This window comes from Aythya marila, assembly GCF_965140915.1.
Source record: "Aythya marila genome assembly, chromosome: 5".
NCBI classification, from domain to species: Eukaryota; Metazoa; Chordata; class Aves; order Anseriformes; family Anatidae; genus Aythya; species Aythya marila.
Genome location: NC_139046.1, coordinates 33879521 through 33897081, shown reverse-complemented (window position 1 = coordinate 33897081; position 17561 = coordinate 33879521). Strand labels below are relative to the sequence as shown.

At 39.4% G+C, this 17561-nt stretch overlaps 1 protein-coding gene across 1 annotated transcript in view; it reads left to right on the top strand.

Moving 5' to 3' along the window:
• Positions 1-876: 876 nt before the first annotated feature.
• LOC309878608 (cytosolic phospholipase A2 epsilon-like) overlaps positions 877-17561 on the top strand; it is a gene marked incomplete at its 5' end in the record, with an annotated part of 29088 nt that continues 12403 nt past the window's right edge. The window contains 7 exons of the mRNA XM_082761357.1: positions 877-903; positions 2131-2203; positions 11833-11969; positions 14873-15004; positions 16032-16072; positions 16512-16554; positions 17153-17216. Coding sequence (XP_082617483.1) covers positions 877-903; positions 2131-2203; positions 11833-11969; positions 14873-15004; positions 16032-16072; positions 16512-16554; positions 17153-17216 — 517 coding nt within the window. The remainder of the gene's footprint in view (positions 904-2130; positions 2204-11832; positions 11970-14872; positions 15005-16031; positions 16073-16511; positions 16555-17152; positions 17217-17561) is intronic.

Below are 17561 nucleotides of genomic sequence, written 5' to 3'. Positions count from 1 at the left end.
AGCATCAGCTCCAGCAGACATCAAATGGTGATTTCATACCAGATATCTGGGCTTGTTAGTAGTGGGATACATACACAGGTATTTACATATCTGCTGTTGCAGTTTTCTGCCAGAAAAAAAAAAAAAAAAGTGTCATTTTTATATCAATTTAATTACACTGTATCATGTTGAAAACAACTAGACATTAGCATTTAAGATGAATGAATGTATGCCCAAATTTGGAGGAAAATGTTTTTTTTTTTTGTTTTTTTTTTTGTCTTGGTTTACTTTTTTGCTTGTTTGTTTTCTTTTTTTGCTTGTTTGTGAAGGTCCTGAAAGCAGGAAAACATATAATCAAGCTGACCAAGTACACACATGAAAGGGGGGGGAAAATCTACCAGCGTGTAATTCTACCTTAGGAAAGTAAATCAAATTTGGTTGAAATGAAGAATCTTTAAAAGTTTTCTCCACAATACTTTTGACTGTTTATTGAATTACTGCTAAACTGCTGTTTTCCTTCATCCTACACATATCTACTGTTATCTTCTCTGATTTGTGCATTGTTAGACTGCCAGGTTATAGGTATCCATGCAAGTGCTGTGCACTATCACTCCTTAATCTTGATTTGCTAATAGCTCTAAGCATCTTGGTGTGTACAGCATTCCTCCAACACACACCTGTGGTGTTTAGCTATCAAATAAACTCAGCAAATTCCCTCCCCTTCTCTCTTCATACTTTCCCTTTCAGGCAATAAAGAAGGTGGGGCATAGATAAGCCACTTGGTGCTCAACAGGTGCCTCCTTAAAGTTTGCAGAGGTACTTCACGAGTCACTGCCAGCTGTTGCCTGTAACACTAACGTGACAACCATATCTGACTTGTATGCAGCTGGGAGCAAAATGGGATCCTACTGGAGTTCTCGTGAGGTAGGAAATTCAGACCAAAATTCATTACAAGCTGAAGATGACCTGGGGTGAGTTTGTGACTGGGATTCTGGTGTCTAGAATAGGTCTCAGGAGCTGTTAGTCCAACTTTATGCATGTAGTTATTTATGTCAGGCAGACCTATGGCTTTGCTGGTACTAACATCCCTGTGGAGACATTTTTGGTGGTGGAGAGAAAATCAGCTGCACTGGGTGACCCACACAGAGGTTGGGAAGAAGTCTGATGTTTCTCATAGAAATTTGCTGAGGACCTGGGCTGAATCTGTGGTTTGATGTAAGCATGTTGGGATCTTTCTCAGCACAGCATTTGTCAGCTATGAGTATTGTCATTTGCTGTGCCTAGGTAGCTGTGCTAGCAGCCACCTGGTAGTGGTTTACATAGGAGAGTCACAGACTTACAACAGTAGTTAATCACAGACACAAAGACAGAACTAGTTTGACGTTTGTGCATGGCTGACACCCAAGAAAATCTTGGTCTGTGAATTCTTTCTTTTTCTTTTTCTTTTTCCCTTTTCTTCTTCTTTTTTTTTTTTTTTTTTTTTTTTTTACTTTTTTTTTTTTTTTTCCTCCTCTCCTTTGGTGGAACATAGGCAGGGAAAGACACAAAACTCTCTATTGGGCTTCAGAAAGTCTCGTGCTCTGTCCTTTCCTCAGCTCTGAAATTAACTTGCTGTCTGACTATGAATGAGTTACTTAATCATTCTGTGGTTATCTTCATTAGCTCTAAAATGGAAATTACAGAACATTTCTGCATAACAGGGATATGTTAGCAAAAGTGTTCATTGAAACCAATGAAGGGCTCAGAGACCTCCAGTGTGGGACCTCCATGGCTTAACAAACAAGCAGAGTGAAAGTGTAAACAAAGTGGCTAAAGAAACCCTATGAATCTATAGGTTTATCATTTCAAAAGGACAGGAGAGTAATGAACTGAATCTTGCAATGGTCTTCACGTGGGAGAAATGTGCTCAAAGCGTGGTGGAATGGGGCCCCTCATCCTTTCTGCTCTTCCCCCCTGTCCTTAACCACTAAAACAGCCCCATGAGAATGAGTAAAGCTAGAGGCTTCTTAGTGATAAAGGGCAGGAGAACTAGTCTTCCAATTTTGCTGCATGGTGTTAAAAAGTGCAACAAACACTTATGGGAGTGCATGCTTTATGAAGCATAAACCATTTAATGTTTATGCGACTATTTGTTTTGTCATATTTCTGCAGTGTGAAGAATGTCCATGCAGCTCCCTCTCTGTAAAAGTCATAAGGATGAGAAATCTGAGAAAGGCAGATCTGTGTGAGTATCACGGTTTTTCTTTGATAGTAGTTCAGTTCAGAAAGCAGTAAGGCTAACCGAGCACTGTAACATGTATCTGTGTACAAAGTGTCACCATGGTTTCAGATATTGTTCCATATTTGAATATGTGCTATTCTTAAAATACACTCTTTTATAAACAATACCTTTCAGTTTATAGAAGTGTTACACTTAATGGAAATACCAAAAGTCAGCTGTGGTATACTGTGAAGTGTCTTAACTGTTAACAACTAAGTGTCAGTTACAGTGTCTGACGTGCTGTGATACAGGCTGTGCCCCTGCTTCTGGATGAAAATGCCAGCACTGATGATGAGTGGCTGCTACAGGCTGTGGGGTAATATGAGGAGCTCTGCTACCATCTGTCTGTCTTTTGCAGGCAGTAGAAGTACATTCAGGCACATCTATATTTCTATATCTTATTAAAAAAATAAAAAAAGACATTATATGGCTTATTGTCAAACAACTTTTTCTGTGAATGGTTTACTGAAATGCATTTGAAATACCAGGCTTGCAAAGCAAAAACAATATGACTGAAATGTTTCTGGGGGGTTGGTGTAGTGGGTGAGAGTGGAAAAGAAAAAATCTCAGTGGTTGCTCATGTAGGACAAACCAAGCTGATGGGACAACTCAAATCTGTCTCAGAGAGAAGACACAAGGCAGGACTGTAGCAAGAAGGAAGTGAATATGTATCTTTACATAGTAAGTAAACCCAAGTGAACTCAGCAAGAATATTTGCTTCCATGGAGACCACATGGCTTTCCAAAAAAATATTGGACTGGCCTCAAAGGTTTTGCTCACCATTTTAAAAGGCTAGTGTGTGTTGTTAAAGGTCAATAAATGAGAAATTATTCACTGTTAAAAAGCAAACTGAAACTGAGTAAAAAAAAACTTTTTCTTTTTTTTTTTTACTTTATAGATCCATAAGACTAACAGTAGCATCTCTAAATAAAATTACAAATAATTTCAGGTTTAGGATTATTCTTCGCTTATTTATTTTTTTGGAAAATACTTTTTGTGGGAATGTATTTCTCATGTAATTCACAACTTTACTCACGTATTTGTAAGTATTTTAAACATTTCAAACAAAACATATTTTAGGAAAAGCATAAAACAATGGTTGTATTTCCCATTTACAGTTATTTGGTTTATTTACTATTTTTGTATAATTTAAAGTTGTTAAGAGAGAGGGTGTTGGTGACAGAGTTGAAAGAGGGAGCAGAAGTAGTTCAAGCTGAAAAACCTATCTGTGCTTTGATGGAGTCAGTTGGATTAGGCCAAAATGTAGTTTTTGGAAGACCATGTGTCAAAGACAAGTATGCTTTGATTTTCTTGCTCTGTGGCACTGTACAGCTAAAGGAGAGCCCGTGTCCTCCTCTGTGCAGAGGAACTGCTACCCACAGCATCTTTGCCTCCTTAAATCTTGCACAAGTTGTATAATAGAGGATTTGTTTTTATATTACAGGATATCTATGTCAATTAACTATGATCGTGATTGCCTAGGTTTTTCCTTTTGTGTCAAACAAAAGGTCGTATTTGTATGTGGTGTGAGCATAATAACAAGAATTAGGATACTAATGTGTGTTGAAATCTGATATGAGTAAGGCTTACTCATGAATCAGAAGAATTTGCTCCAACATATGTAGGATATCAGGCAGCTACAGTCTAAGTAGTACACATAATTCCCAAGACAATGGCGTCCCAATTTCTGGACATATTTGAGTTTAGCTAAAGTTTTTCTATAAAAAGTTGTAATAATGGTGATACTAGACCAGCCCAAAGGTTCATCTGGTTCTGTAGTCCTCGGAAGTGGCCTACAGCAGATGCTTCTGGACAGGAGAAAACTAAGGCATGCTTTTCATCACACCACTCTCCCACAGATCTCCCAAGAGATCTGTGTCTCACAAGGTCTGGCTCCTGATTCAATGGTATTCTTTGGGGTGTTCTGTATGCTTATATTGCAATTAAATAGTTATGGATATTATTATTATTTCGAATCTTATTTGCCTTGCTTGGGCAGCAGAAATGCCTTCTAGAGAAATCCTAATATTTTCTGGCTGGCCTGAAAAGGCCTTTTCTACATATTATTTAGGACTCTCTCTCACACAAAAAAATTGCACCCTTGCATTTATTCCAGAACTGGCAGACAACTTAACATTAACAGCTGCATAGCTGCAGCTATCTCTTGTTTTTAAACTGTGAAAGCTTTGTGGCTGTCAGAAACGTACCCACTGCTCCAGCAGAATCTGGATTCACTGTCTAGATGGTGCAATTTCTCTGCAGCTGTACAGGATAGTGTGTGGATAAATGTGTTTAACTGCCTGAAGTTTGAACATCTGTCATCCAAACAGGCTGGCTTGAGACACAGGCAAAACAGGGAGCTGCGACACATTCCTAGCAGCAGGTACATGGCCATGCCTGTTTTCTCCTGGCAGAGAAGAGCCAACATTGCTGCTGCTGTTGGGAGAAGAGTTAGCTGTGAACTATAGCCAGCAGGAACCACCAGGTACAGGAGTCACAGGCCGAGGCCCATGGCCTGTCCACATTCCTATATTCCCATCAAAGTGCACAAGGGACAGGAACGGCTGCACTGGATCTGACCAAAGGTCTCTCCTGCTAAAGTCTGAGAGCAGCCAAAGGCAGGTGCCTCAGGAGGAGGATGAGAGTAAGGTGAAACAGTATAGTGTTCTCTCATCCTCCAAGCACTTCAGATGTGGTGATATCCCAGGCCAAACGGCATGTCTATGAATGCAGCAACTCTTCTAGTCTCTTTTTGAGCCTATGTAATCTTTATGTATCAACAACAATCTTTGTCCAGACTGGTTTCCTTGTCACAAAAACCTTTGCTGCTATCTCAATGCTCATCTTTGCAGTGGCAAAATCAGTTTGGCTGTTGCTTCTGAAAGGTTTTGAATTTGTTCTTCCATCCAGTGACTTTCTGTGACCTTCCCTTGTGTTTTTTTTCTGTCAGTTGGTGTGGTGGAGCTTGGATTTCAGAAGCTGCCACCATGTGTAGGAAGAGATCAGTTGTTGCAAAAGTCTTGTTTGTCAAGGGCTTATCCACCAGCCAAGATCTCTAAAAGAGAGAGCTGAGCCTTCATCCTCAAGTCCCTGCATTCATTTCTTCACAGCCCCCTTTGAAGCCACCTCTGTGCAGGACCCTGCATTTCCACCGTATAAGAATTTCTTTCTGGAAAGACTTCTCTGCAAGCCAAGTACAACTGCATTTCAACCTAACAGGAATTAGACCCATACTGTGGAAATTCCCCATTGTTGATATTGTTTTCATTGAGGCTGTTTGCCATACCATGTTTGCTACTTTGCATTTAGCAAAGTCCAAGGTTCCAGAAAGTGTTTCCTGAAATACCTGTGATATTATTTTTTTTATTTTATTTTTAAAATGACAGCCTAATTCTCAATTAGTGTTTTCATTACATAAATTATAAAACTTGTCTTTATATCTTGCTGTAGTGCTAAATCTGTCTTGTTGCTGTGTCATTTCAATAACAAACTCACAATACTGCACTGACCATTGATTTTAAGACTTGAAAGGCAGTATTACTAATTTTTTCCCTATATCATCTAAATCCTGGGTAACCCACCAAAGCAAGACTTTAGTTGCTGTGTTGTCCAAAAGAAGCTCTTTGATAGGAAAAGGAATGACTGAAGACATGCTAAACAAGCTGCATATACTGCTTGTTACCCTTTCCACTGCCTGTATTATGAGTGTGAGAAGCCAGCAGCATCTGTAGTGTGAGGCAGGCAGGCAGATAGTGTGAGCCAGCCAGCACTAATGCCTTAGGGTGAAATCAGTCTTCTGTTAAAATGAATGTGGTCATTGACTTTTGCTGTGGTTGAGGAAAATCCTTGAATGTGGCCCTATGATTAAGAGCATTGCTGCCCCTGTAAGACATCTCATCTAGGTTCCTCATGCTACTAGCCCCTCAGGAGGGCTGTGTTTGCATTGAGAGAAATCCTAAAGGCAACCTAAGATATAATGCTTGACAATAGGTCAGTGCTTGTACCTGAACAAAGACAGAGAAATAGTTATGTAGATAACTACAAAGTTGCAACAAGGCCTGTAAACAGTGATTTTCTAATTGGTTAAGAAACTGAAACAAAAACACATAAAAGAAGCAACTGCTGATCATCAGAAACTCCTCCCTGTGATGTCATACCTGAAGCAAGGCTTTTCTTACTGTAAATGAAAACTGTTCAGATCAGGATCAAGGTCTAATTGCGTAACTACTAATTGCACCTGGCCATCTTCCTGTAGCCATGCTGCCTTCTGTGTACCTTCTGTGTGCAAGAATAGAAAGCTGTTTTGGTGGTTAAAGGTATTATATACAATGTTCCCCCATGACTTGCTGTAGACTAGTGGTGTAGTCTTGGAAAAGGTGTTTTTACTCAGAGCATTAGTTCCTCATCTCTACACTAAGGACTGCAGAATGGGTATTAGGTACCTCACAGGGGCATTAGAAGGATAAACTGTTTAGTGTCTGAAGGACTGGTGAAAGGAGTCAACTTTTGATAAAAGTGTCAGGCTCATCCCTGTCTCAAAAACAAAAGCTGGGAGCAGCTACCATGCTCTAATACTGTACCAGCACGAGTGGTACTGCAGCTGTTGTCTTCCACTGAACAGGGGTGATCTTATGAAAGTCTTTTGTGGTGGTACTACATACTCTTGGTAGACTTCACTATCCTCTTGTTCAGAGGAAATACGTATCTAATGAGCAGTTGAAATGGGCTTTGAAATGTTTTATAATTTTTTAAATCTCTAAACCTGTTTTAAAACAGGTTGTAAGAGGGCGGAGGCAATGGAAATGAACAAGGGAGAAGCTTGGGTGGAGAATAGAGGCTGGAATGAGTAGGTGATAATGGCAGCAATGTAGAACCAAACCATGTTTTTTGACAAGTCACAGGTCTATACAGAGCTTCATGGCCCTTCATTCTTTCTCCAACACTTAGATTGCAGAGCTTTAGGCTGTGGCGCATGACTTTGTTTCAAACATGACAAGCTCATATTTGAGCTTGGAAAGTTCCAGCAAACCTGGATGGACATCTGAGCAAGAGCTGAGATATGTTTTATGAAGTGCTGTGCTTATAGCAAACACAGCACAAGACTAGTGTTCAGTTTCTTTCAAACATATGTAAGCAACTTCAGGGGTTATTAACAGATAATAGCAATGCCATATGTGCTTTGATTTCTGAATATACATTCTGTATTTATAAATTTCTTTGGGCTGAGTTATGTAATGCCTTCTCAGTCCTTATGAAGTTAAGCTGAGCAGTGCCTTTTCCCACGCTTACCATCTCCCACTTCTTCTTAAAAGTTATTGTACCTTGGCATTTTTGATCATCTTTGATAATGATCATATTTTTACTCTGTGTACTTGTTACTATTTTACAGTAGTGTATTTCATTTAAGAACAAAGTATACTTTGTTTGACACTGAACAGTGGCCACAACTAGAATATCAGCAGATTTGTTATAGTACTATTAGTTAGGTGGCACATTCCAAGAAGTTCATAAAGAACGTGAAGATTGTTACACGTATTTACTCATTGCACGACTTGCTTCAAGATATCTGAGATAGTCCTTTGATGAGAAGAAGGTACAACTTCCTACCTTCAGTATTTTAATGTGAAAAATATATTTTTTGTTCAGTGATTACCAACAGATTTTCTTACATACTATTAAAGATCCTGCAGAATCTGTTCTAATTCAGTCCTGGTTGCTCCAGTTTCATCAAGACAACAGTATCTGCAGATCATCCAGCTGTGCATTAAGCAATGTGACTGATACTGTAATCAATGATTCACTCCTTCCCGTACATGCTGAGCAGAGAGCGGCTTTGTTTTATGCATGCGTGCTCTTAGTGCTCCTTCACAGACATGAGATGAAGCATGCTGCTGAGGTGAGCCTTTTGCTAGAAGAGCAATGTGATAGGGCTTGTGGGATGTCAGAGTGCCCGTGGAGGTTTATCCCGAAGACTCTGAAGCAGTGCCAGGGAAAACCTTGCCCTTGAGGACTTTTATCAGTGATGTTCTCTAGAGAGGAGCTTCAGCCAACCTTTTTGCTGAATTGAGGCCGTTGATTACCTTACAGATAAGGGCCAAGAATCTTGAGGTAATTTGCTATTATGTGGGAGGCCAATGTAAAGAAGAGAGGCTAGATTTTATGTGGCAGTGGTAGTCTGCATCACTGAAAAGGCACGTGAGGGTTTCCACATGAGGCTATGGCTTCCCTCCCAGGTAATTTGTCTTGCTGTATCCAGCAAGAGGCAATAAAGTAGTGCTGCAATAGTAGCCAGTGAAGTTGAAAAGAGAGATTCACTCACAAATGTTGGAGATGGTGCTTATATCCTATTCTGCTATAAAATTGACAATCTTTTTGAACATCTGCCTGGCAAAGGTATTCATCTTCTATTTATCCAGGCCCAATCTTTACAACATTTCTCTCCAAAGTTCCCTTTCTGTTCAAGAAGAAAAAGTAGACAGAAAAGGTTTGGGGTGAAAATGTTCTTTGTAAGTCATATACATTCTTAATGTTTTCATTCATTCTTATTCACAGGAAAGTTGCTGTAAACTCCTAGATCAGTTGGGAGTGCTGGAGGATTCCAGCCAGAAGTGTGAACTCATTTAACTGTGAAAATGGGATTAGTTGTAGTCCTATGATAAAAGACAGTCTGGATGCTGTGTGTTTATCAGTGGTTTACTTCGATGTGAAAGAAGCTGACAGTGGCATCTTTGTAGAAAAGATATATACAATGTGAAGACTTGACTGCCAGAAGCAAAGCACATGGTACACATCCAAAGCATAGTATTTACATCAGGATGAACCACTGCTTTGATATAAATTTTTAATCCAGACCTAATGAGGAAATAAACTAAAAACAAACTGTAATTTCTGTCTATGTTATGCCCTGTATGTTCAAAATGTGGTTCATAAAATTGTCTCTCACATTTGCAGTACTTTTGCAAATAATGAGGCCTTTCATCATCCAAATATTATCTGGGAATCTTTCATTTGGGCTTGTGGTACAGTATAAGGATTTCTCTATCACTTCCTTCCCAGACAGTCAAGTCTGGGAGGGAGACTGGTTAGTTGGTTTCCATGTAATACAATTGATCTATATAATAATCATGCCATGATTATTCTGTTTATTGCCTTCCAGCATAAACATGGGCATCACGTGGCAGCAAGCCCTGATTCCATATAATATGTTTGTAGGTTCACCTGGACTGATCCTCTTCTCCTGAAGCAGGATCAAATTTACCTTATCTGATAAATTATCTGAGCAGGAGTACTGTCTGAAATGATTCATAGAAAATTTATAAAAAGGCTCTCGAGAGCTCGCTAGAGCACTTTTAGAGATGGAACAGTTTTCCTACTATGTCTTTTGTTTATTTCCACCTTGCCATGCAGAGACACTGATCATTGTCCTCTTTTTTACACTCATTTGGACACTCCATAACTGATTGTTACCCTCTTCTTTGTCATTCTTTGTTGTTGAATTAGCAAACTCAATTCCTTCAGCTCTTTCTCATATGCTAGGCTGATTAAAACAGTCCTCTTAAATCTGGATATGTTTCATTTCAGTAGGTGGTCACGGTTAAAAGTCTTTAAAGATGGAGGTAGAAAGTGAGTGGAAGAGAACTAGAACCTGGAAGACGCTGGGCATCCACTTATTCTTGTCCACGGCTGGGAGTGTATGCAGACATCTCAGTCTCCTGCACTTACACCTAGCATTATGTATTTGGGATCTGGTCCTAATGTTATATAAATCTATGTTGTGTTTGTAAGTTATCTGAAGTCCAACAGCAGTATAGTTTTGTGACATAATTTGTTATTTTTCATGCAGTGGTCTAGTTGTAATTGCTTGTTTTCATATTCAAATGTCTTTATCTACATTCTTGTCTTCAGCTATGTTGAGACTGAGGCCTCACAGGTTACTAACTGAGCTGCTGTTAGTGTAGATCATCAAGCTGTGGGAGTTTGTTTTGCTCTTATTAATGGTGAGCAGCCGTTTTAAAGACTGGAGTAACTTTTGCTACAGATCTACTGTGTTCAGAGAGGATGACAGATTGAAGAAATTTCCCACCACAGCTCTATCTAGATGCAAGTCAAGAGTGTAGCACTGGTTTCTTTGCTAGAGAAACTATCTAAAGCCCATCTTCTCAAACAAGCTTCTTATCTAGTATGTATGACAAAGAGATTTCCCAGACCACAAGTGAACAAATTCTCAGAAACACACATACCTTCTCCTCTTGCACTGCCTGAGGATGTACCTGTGCAAAGTTAATATTCTCTTTTTCACTTACTAAAAATCAGTGGAAGAATTGTAGAAAATATTGTGGGGAATACAGCTAAAAATGCTTTTATGACCTCATTAACCAATACATTGTTATCTAAAATTATATTACACATATTCAGCATTTAAAATTATAGTAATAAGTTTAAATTATCCTAATATTCCTTAAAAGTAGTATAGAGGTCTGTATTTGTAATGGTGAAGTCTTTTCTTCCCCACTGTGGACAGTAAGGGGGAAATTATCAAATGCATGCTGAAAAACTGGAAGATGTTTCATGTTCAGGTTGTATCAGAAGACTTGAAAGATAAATCATATGTAACATGATTGCAGAAATTGTTTTAAGCAATACCTATTCATTGCCACATGAGTAATACAACACGTTTAAAGAAAGTGTGGAATGAGAACCAAAGACTGACAGAAAGAAAAACATAATTACTGATAAGGTGCTCTTTTCTTGTGGGCCATCTGGTAATAATAATAGTAGTTATTTTTTGTGTGTGATGCTTTTAATCATGGGATGTCAAAGCAAGTTACAAAAGAGGAAATGATCATTATCACTGTTGTATTGATGGGAAAATGCAGATAGAGAAGATTAATTTAAATGGAAGCAATTGCCTGCGATGACCTAGCAGCCTGGAACAGAGCTGGGATTAGAGCCAACATGTCATGAGACCTTTTCCAGCAGGTTACCTGCTTGGTCACACTGCCTCTCAGCATATGTCCCATAGTCCCAAACTATCTCATATTACACCAAATCTGACCTGCTACTGTGATTACAAGATGAGTTCTAGGGGTTGGAGACAATAGAGACAACTGTGGTTGCCCAGCAGACAAATAAAATGTCTGTTGTGTAAACATGAGTACAGAACCTAGGATAGGTAAGAGTGAACAACAGTACAGAGGGAGTGAGTCCTGCCATGCTCTTCACTTCAGGGTCTCAACAAACTGGGGACACATCAATAATGGGTTTGTTAAATAAAAATAGCTCTTTTTTTTTTTTTTTTTTTTTCTCCTCACTAGTTCCTTTTACTAGGATAATTGGATATTAGGATGTATAGATATATTAGGATAGTAGCTTCTCTGAATCTCTGTTAATGACCAGAGTTTCAACCTGCTTGACAGAACAAGTAGTAGCGAGGGTTGTTGAGTAAGGATGTTTAGGAAAAGTAATAAAAACAGTATCTCCTTTTTGCGGCTTACTGTCTATGCAGTGCTATAAGCTTATGTTCTAAGATTTTTATCATAATATGTTAGTTACAACATATCTTTTTTTTTTTTTTTTTTTTTTTTTTAATACAGTTAGTCAAACTGACTGCTATGTAAGCCTGTCCTTGCCTACTGCTTCATCTGAGACTGTCCGGACCAAAACCATCAAGAACTGCAAAGATCCAATCTGGAATGAAACATTTTGCTTCAGGATCCAGAGCCAAGTAAAAGTAAGATACAGAGTGAATTTGTTTTTCTATGTGGACAGAGACCTCATTGTGTGATCTATACATAGGGTACCATAAAAATAGCTATGTGCGAGGGACTGGAGGGATGGTGGGTAAGGGAATGTGCAGTAGCATGCAACAGCAAAATTAAATTTTATTTTTGTGTTGTGTAGAAGACAGATGAGATATTTCACAACTATCAATATAATGTTCTTCTGCTTTTCACTTTTTCTTTCTTTTATTATTTTTCCTTTTTTTTTTTTTTTTTTTTTTTTTGAAGTCACTGCTTTTCAAGAGTAAAGGTGAGAATTTCAGAGTAGACTGAACAGCATAAAAAAAAGACACGTGAACTAAGTAACGAAAGCAAGCCTGAGTGCTTTTTAATTATTATTTCTTTGGAATTACCGCTTTTTTTTTTAAAAAAAAAAAAAAAAAAAAAGGCAAACAAAACAAAATTTTCAAGTTTGCAAAAGACTAGCTAAGTTTTTACCATGGTGATAAATGTGAGAGCTTAAGATAAGCATGAAGAAAGGTTGGCTTATGCCTAGGGCTATCAAACCTTGTTTTAAGACATGCACCTTTCAGTTCCTGGTGCTGCCGACAGAGCAGGTGAAGTGCAGTTCCACCAGGTGCTTGATCAGCAGGCCAGTCCCCCACCTATCTTGATCATCAATGACCAATCATCAATGCCAACAGGATGCTCAGAACAGCTTCACCACAGGTGAGGTGGTGCTGGTCCTGTTTTGTACACTTTTTCAGCTTCAACGTGTCTGCTGATCTGTGGCCTAACTCCAGTGTTTTCCTTGCAGACCTAAAAAAAAGTCCAGCTTCTTTCAAAATACCACTGAGGCACAATTTCACCAAGCCCTTCAGGTTTAACAGGAAGACAGAAGGCAAGGCACGAACATTTTAGCATGAGAACAAACACCCACTGATCTGTACGTCTTGCACCAGAACACTGGCACCTTGCAATGGCCTGTGTCTGACAAGTATTTCAAAATTGCGATACCAGATGTAATAGCCAAAAAAACATGGCAGAGCCAGTGGCTGCTGGAAGCTGCTTTAACTAGTCCTGCAAGTAGGAGTATTTTGGAAGACCTTCCATTTATTCTGCAGTTAAGTTTGTGGCAGGACGTGGCAGTAGCCCCAGCAATTTTTGGTGAGCGGCAGCAGCAGCATGGTAGTGGCTGCTGTCACTTTAGTGTAAACTGCACAAACATCTTCTGGAGATTTTGGACAACAACACATACTGGCATGTCTGCCACTGCTACCTCACTACTGTGTTCAAAAGACCAAGTTAAGGCTCTTGCGGGTTACTCTGCATACACTGGAATTCCTGTGCTCGTTGCCTTCTGAACAGAGCCAGAGTCTGCTGCTCTGCTTATTTTCTTCTCACTTGTCATGTGTATAGCTCAGGTATTCATCTTGCCAAATCATGGGAGCTAGAGCTCAGTAAAATCACACAACACATTGTCACCATGGAATATAAAAACATTTTGATGTTCAGCTGCTTCCTGTCAGGAACCAGTGTGTTTATTGGAAGGGATCTGTTCTGGTGAACTTCAGACAGATTACCACCCATGTGGATGGGCTTCCCCAGGCTGCTGCATGGCCTCCCCACCACCAAGCTGGCAGCCTCCTGTCCCTCTGAGGGTCAAGTTAGGACGGTGTGTCTCTGCCAGCGCTTTCACAAGGCACCTGGTGCCTTCATGTCCTCTGTCAGGAGCAGGAAACCATCCAGAGGCTGTTCTGCCTCCTACACTAGAAAATGTCCACCATTTTAGCCAAATAAGGACAGTCTGCTACAATAATAGATGTATCTATTACTGTAATATATATTTCTGTGATATATCTTTCTCATCCTCTTAAATTATATTCTTCAGCCTGTGAACCTAACTGTTGTGGCTGCTTGTCTCTGCTTCTTGCCAGTCTGTTTTTCTTAGAGAGGTGATGGAAAGAAATTCAGAGCTCCATAGATGACCGTGTCTGCACTGAGGATAGTATTTTCTGTTTGAACCACAGTGTGATGCATTTATACTTGTGCCCTTACAGGACAGCAGCCTTTCTGACAGCAAACTGCAAACTCATGTTTGCTAATACTTGACATCTCTCACTTACCAGCTTCTTACAGAAATGTTAGCTGTCAGTATTTCCCAGAATACTTGGGTTACTAGATCATCTTTCTTTAAGAACATTTGTGTATTGAGTTAGCTTTTGAGTTCATGTGATTTATTCTCAACTTTTAAGGCAATGAAGCTCACGTGATCACTCTTCTTGCGCATGTATTTGTGTGTGAGATTGTGAACCTATCCGTGTGTCTTTGATAAGCATCAAACCCGCTGGCAAATTTCACTTGAATCTGACAGATAAGGAGCAACCTCTGAGATAAGAGGTCCTTGTAATTTTCATGAAAATGAGCTGCCTCAGTTATTGGGGCCTGAATTATTTCCCCATTGGGAAAACAGCTGCTGGCGTTATGTTGCTCACCGCTGTGGGAGGCACCTCTGAGCCAGCTGGCCTGCAGCTGCAAGAAGCCCCTGGTGGAGCTGCGTCCCCTCCAACCAAGCCAGACGATGGGTGGCAGATGTGGGAGAGGAGAAGCTCCCTGCCATGACAGGAAGGATCAGGAGGTTGAGAGGTGCAGGATGAAATCCAGTGGAAATAGGCCTTTGTTCTGCTGCTTCTGTGCATGTTTCTTGCCAATTTAACAAAAACATATCAGTTTCCGCAGATTGCTTGGTAATTAGCTCCATGTGAGATCTGTTTAATAATTGTAGATGAAAAGTTGACCATGCTCTCTCATGTCGCCCTGTTGTCTGTCTTCCTTAAATCGCTAAGCACATCATCTTGTTCCTCCATAAGGTCTCCAAATTGAAATGTTCTTAATCCTCTATGTCTATTCACAGAATGTTCTTGAACTGAAAGTCTATGATGAAAATGAAATCACTAAAGATGACCTCCTCTTCACTGTCCTCTTTGATGTTGCTAAAATACAGCTTGGAGAAACTGTTCACTTGACATTTCGATTAAATCCAGAGGTGAGGAATAAAATACCTGTGGCCACAGAAAGGGAACGTACTTTTGCTATTACCTCCTAAATAACTTACTGTAAAGCAATTGTAGGTGGGAGGATTTATTTCATATTTATTTGTACTTTATTAATCTGAAAAATACCATTCAAACCTAGTTCAATAGAATGCAAAGTGCTCCTTCTGTTGGATATCATGCTGAAGGTTTTTGCTAGCTCTTATAGATTAGCTCTTCTAATAGATTTTGCTGGGGATGGAAGATCCCATCACCACTGAGCAAAGTTTTTCTGTCACAATTTCTTTTCCGAGGACCAGCACTTACGAGTTTTGGCATATGCAGACACAGATGTTGGAGTACTCAGTTAAAAACTGATAGACGGGACTGTAAATTTTTCATGCATTCCCAAATATAACACAAAGATTCATGCTGAGATGTTAAAGCTGGTAGATAGCCATCTGCTGTATTTCATTGCTTTAGTCTGTCTGAATACATATAAGATGACATCAACAAGGATGTTCAATTTAGATGTTTTTGTAGATATGCTGTTTCACTGACTTTTCTTATTGGATAAGTATTGGTATTCAGCTTACACAGAGGTAATATCGGCTGGGAGTCTATAAACTTGTTTAGTAGCTGATCAATGTATTATCCTTGTTATGGGAACCTTTCCCATCAGAAGAATCAAGAATGCCCAGTGCTATCCAAGACTATCAGTCCTCTGATAGCATTACCCAAAAAAAAACAATGCTTTTAGACAGTTTTAAGCCAACACTTCTGGCAGACTTAGGACTGGGGATTCCCTGTGTGACCATTGTACTCTGCCTCAACACTTAATGGACAAGCACAGGCAGTCTGAGGAGGGAGAATACCTTCCAAAATCACTCTAACTCAATTGCTTTCAATCATCTCAGCATACCCTAAAACAGGAAAATTAGATCTTAAGAGCTATTTCAGGAGTCCAAATAGTCATTAACAAGCATAGTTAGCAAGAAAGAAAATTAATTTGAATGCTTAGAATTAATTAATCTTTTACAGACACAAGAGCTGCTGGAGGTTGAATTTGCATCAGAGAGCATGTGAGTAAAATCCATATGGAACTGAAGAACTGTGAAACACGTGCTAGGGTTTAATGTAGTTTAGAATAGCATCATAGCCACATATGGTGTTTATCAAGTTAGCTGCATATTGGCAAAAACACTCTGTTCCTTATCTACCAAGAATCATCTTGGATGCTAATTTATTCTGATATTTCCTGGAGGAGGGAGAAAGATAATAAGAACTACAGCAAGTGTGCTAAATATTTCTTACTATTCATTACTATAAAAAAGTAAGGAAACCGTATTTCAGATATCTTTGCAAACAGCAATAAATAAAAATCAGTGGTGTATTACTGACTGTGCTAGATGAGACAACCTTTAAGGAAAATGTTAAAATGTTATTCCTGCTGTTCATTTAAAGAGTTATTTAGTACATATTGGTTCTGATAGCATTTTTTTTTTTTTTTCTGTCTTTCAGTCCGGTTCCTCCTGAAAGTCTTGTCAATAATGGTGTATTAGTGGTAATTTTAAACTATTTCTCTTCTCTTTCTGTTCATTTTCCTACTAGTGTTGGGAGGGATGAATGTGGGAGGTGCCCCAATATCTCACTGCAGGTAGAGCTGAAGGAGACAGAGGTGAAGGGGGTCAGACACTGGCAGCTGTCTGCCTGTGTGACTCTGTGGAGGAGTATGTATTTGGAAAGAGTGAACACAGTCACTGGGTTTCATTGGCTTACTGCCTCTGTGTCATCCCTTCTGGGAACTGCTCTAGGGACTCTCTCACAGCCATCTGTATCCTGGATGATGTGGATTTGACTGTTCCATCAATTCACCTTCAGGAGTCCTCAGCATGCTCCTGTTCCTTCCTTGGTTATCTCCTCTCCCTTCCCAGCCCTGTCCCTGGAGACAGACCATACTGCCACAGCCATTTCTCTTTCAGCTGAAACGCCAGCACATTGTCAGAGTGCCAAAATCTTTCTCTTACAAGCCTACCAAACACAAGGTGGGCTGTTTTTCAGACCCCAGCAACCTAGGTAGCCAGAAATATATAGCTGTGAAGTGACTCAGGTGTTGCTCATTTTTGGATATTTAACTGTCTCATCGTTCATCCTTTCTGCAGTCTCGTGAAATTTCCTGCTTGGAAGTTCTGGTAGACAATAAACAGATGAAGAAAGAAGCTTCAGGTTAGACTTTAAACTAGAAACAAAAATATGTTTGACTTTTTTAATTAACATCAAAAAATGCAACACAAAAAAAGGAAATGTGGTGACTGGGTTTTAAACTCTGCGAAGTATAAACCATTTGGATATTTCAGAACTATTTTTTTGTCACTTTCTTATCCAGTAATTTCCCTTTTTTGTTCTTACAGGAATCCTAAATGTCCCCATGATAGTAGGATGGGTATCACCTTAGTTTTGTTATGACTTGGGTCAACACTGGCCTTAGCAAAAGTAGTCCAAGCAACTCTTCAAGCATGCTGCATTTCTGTATAGGTCTACCTCTCTCTCTTAAGAACACTACTATGATAT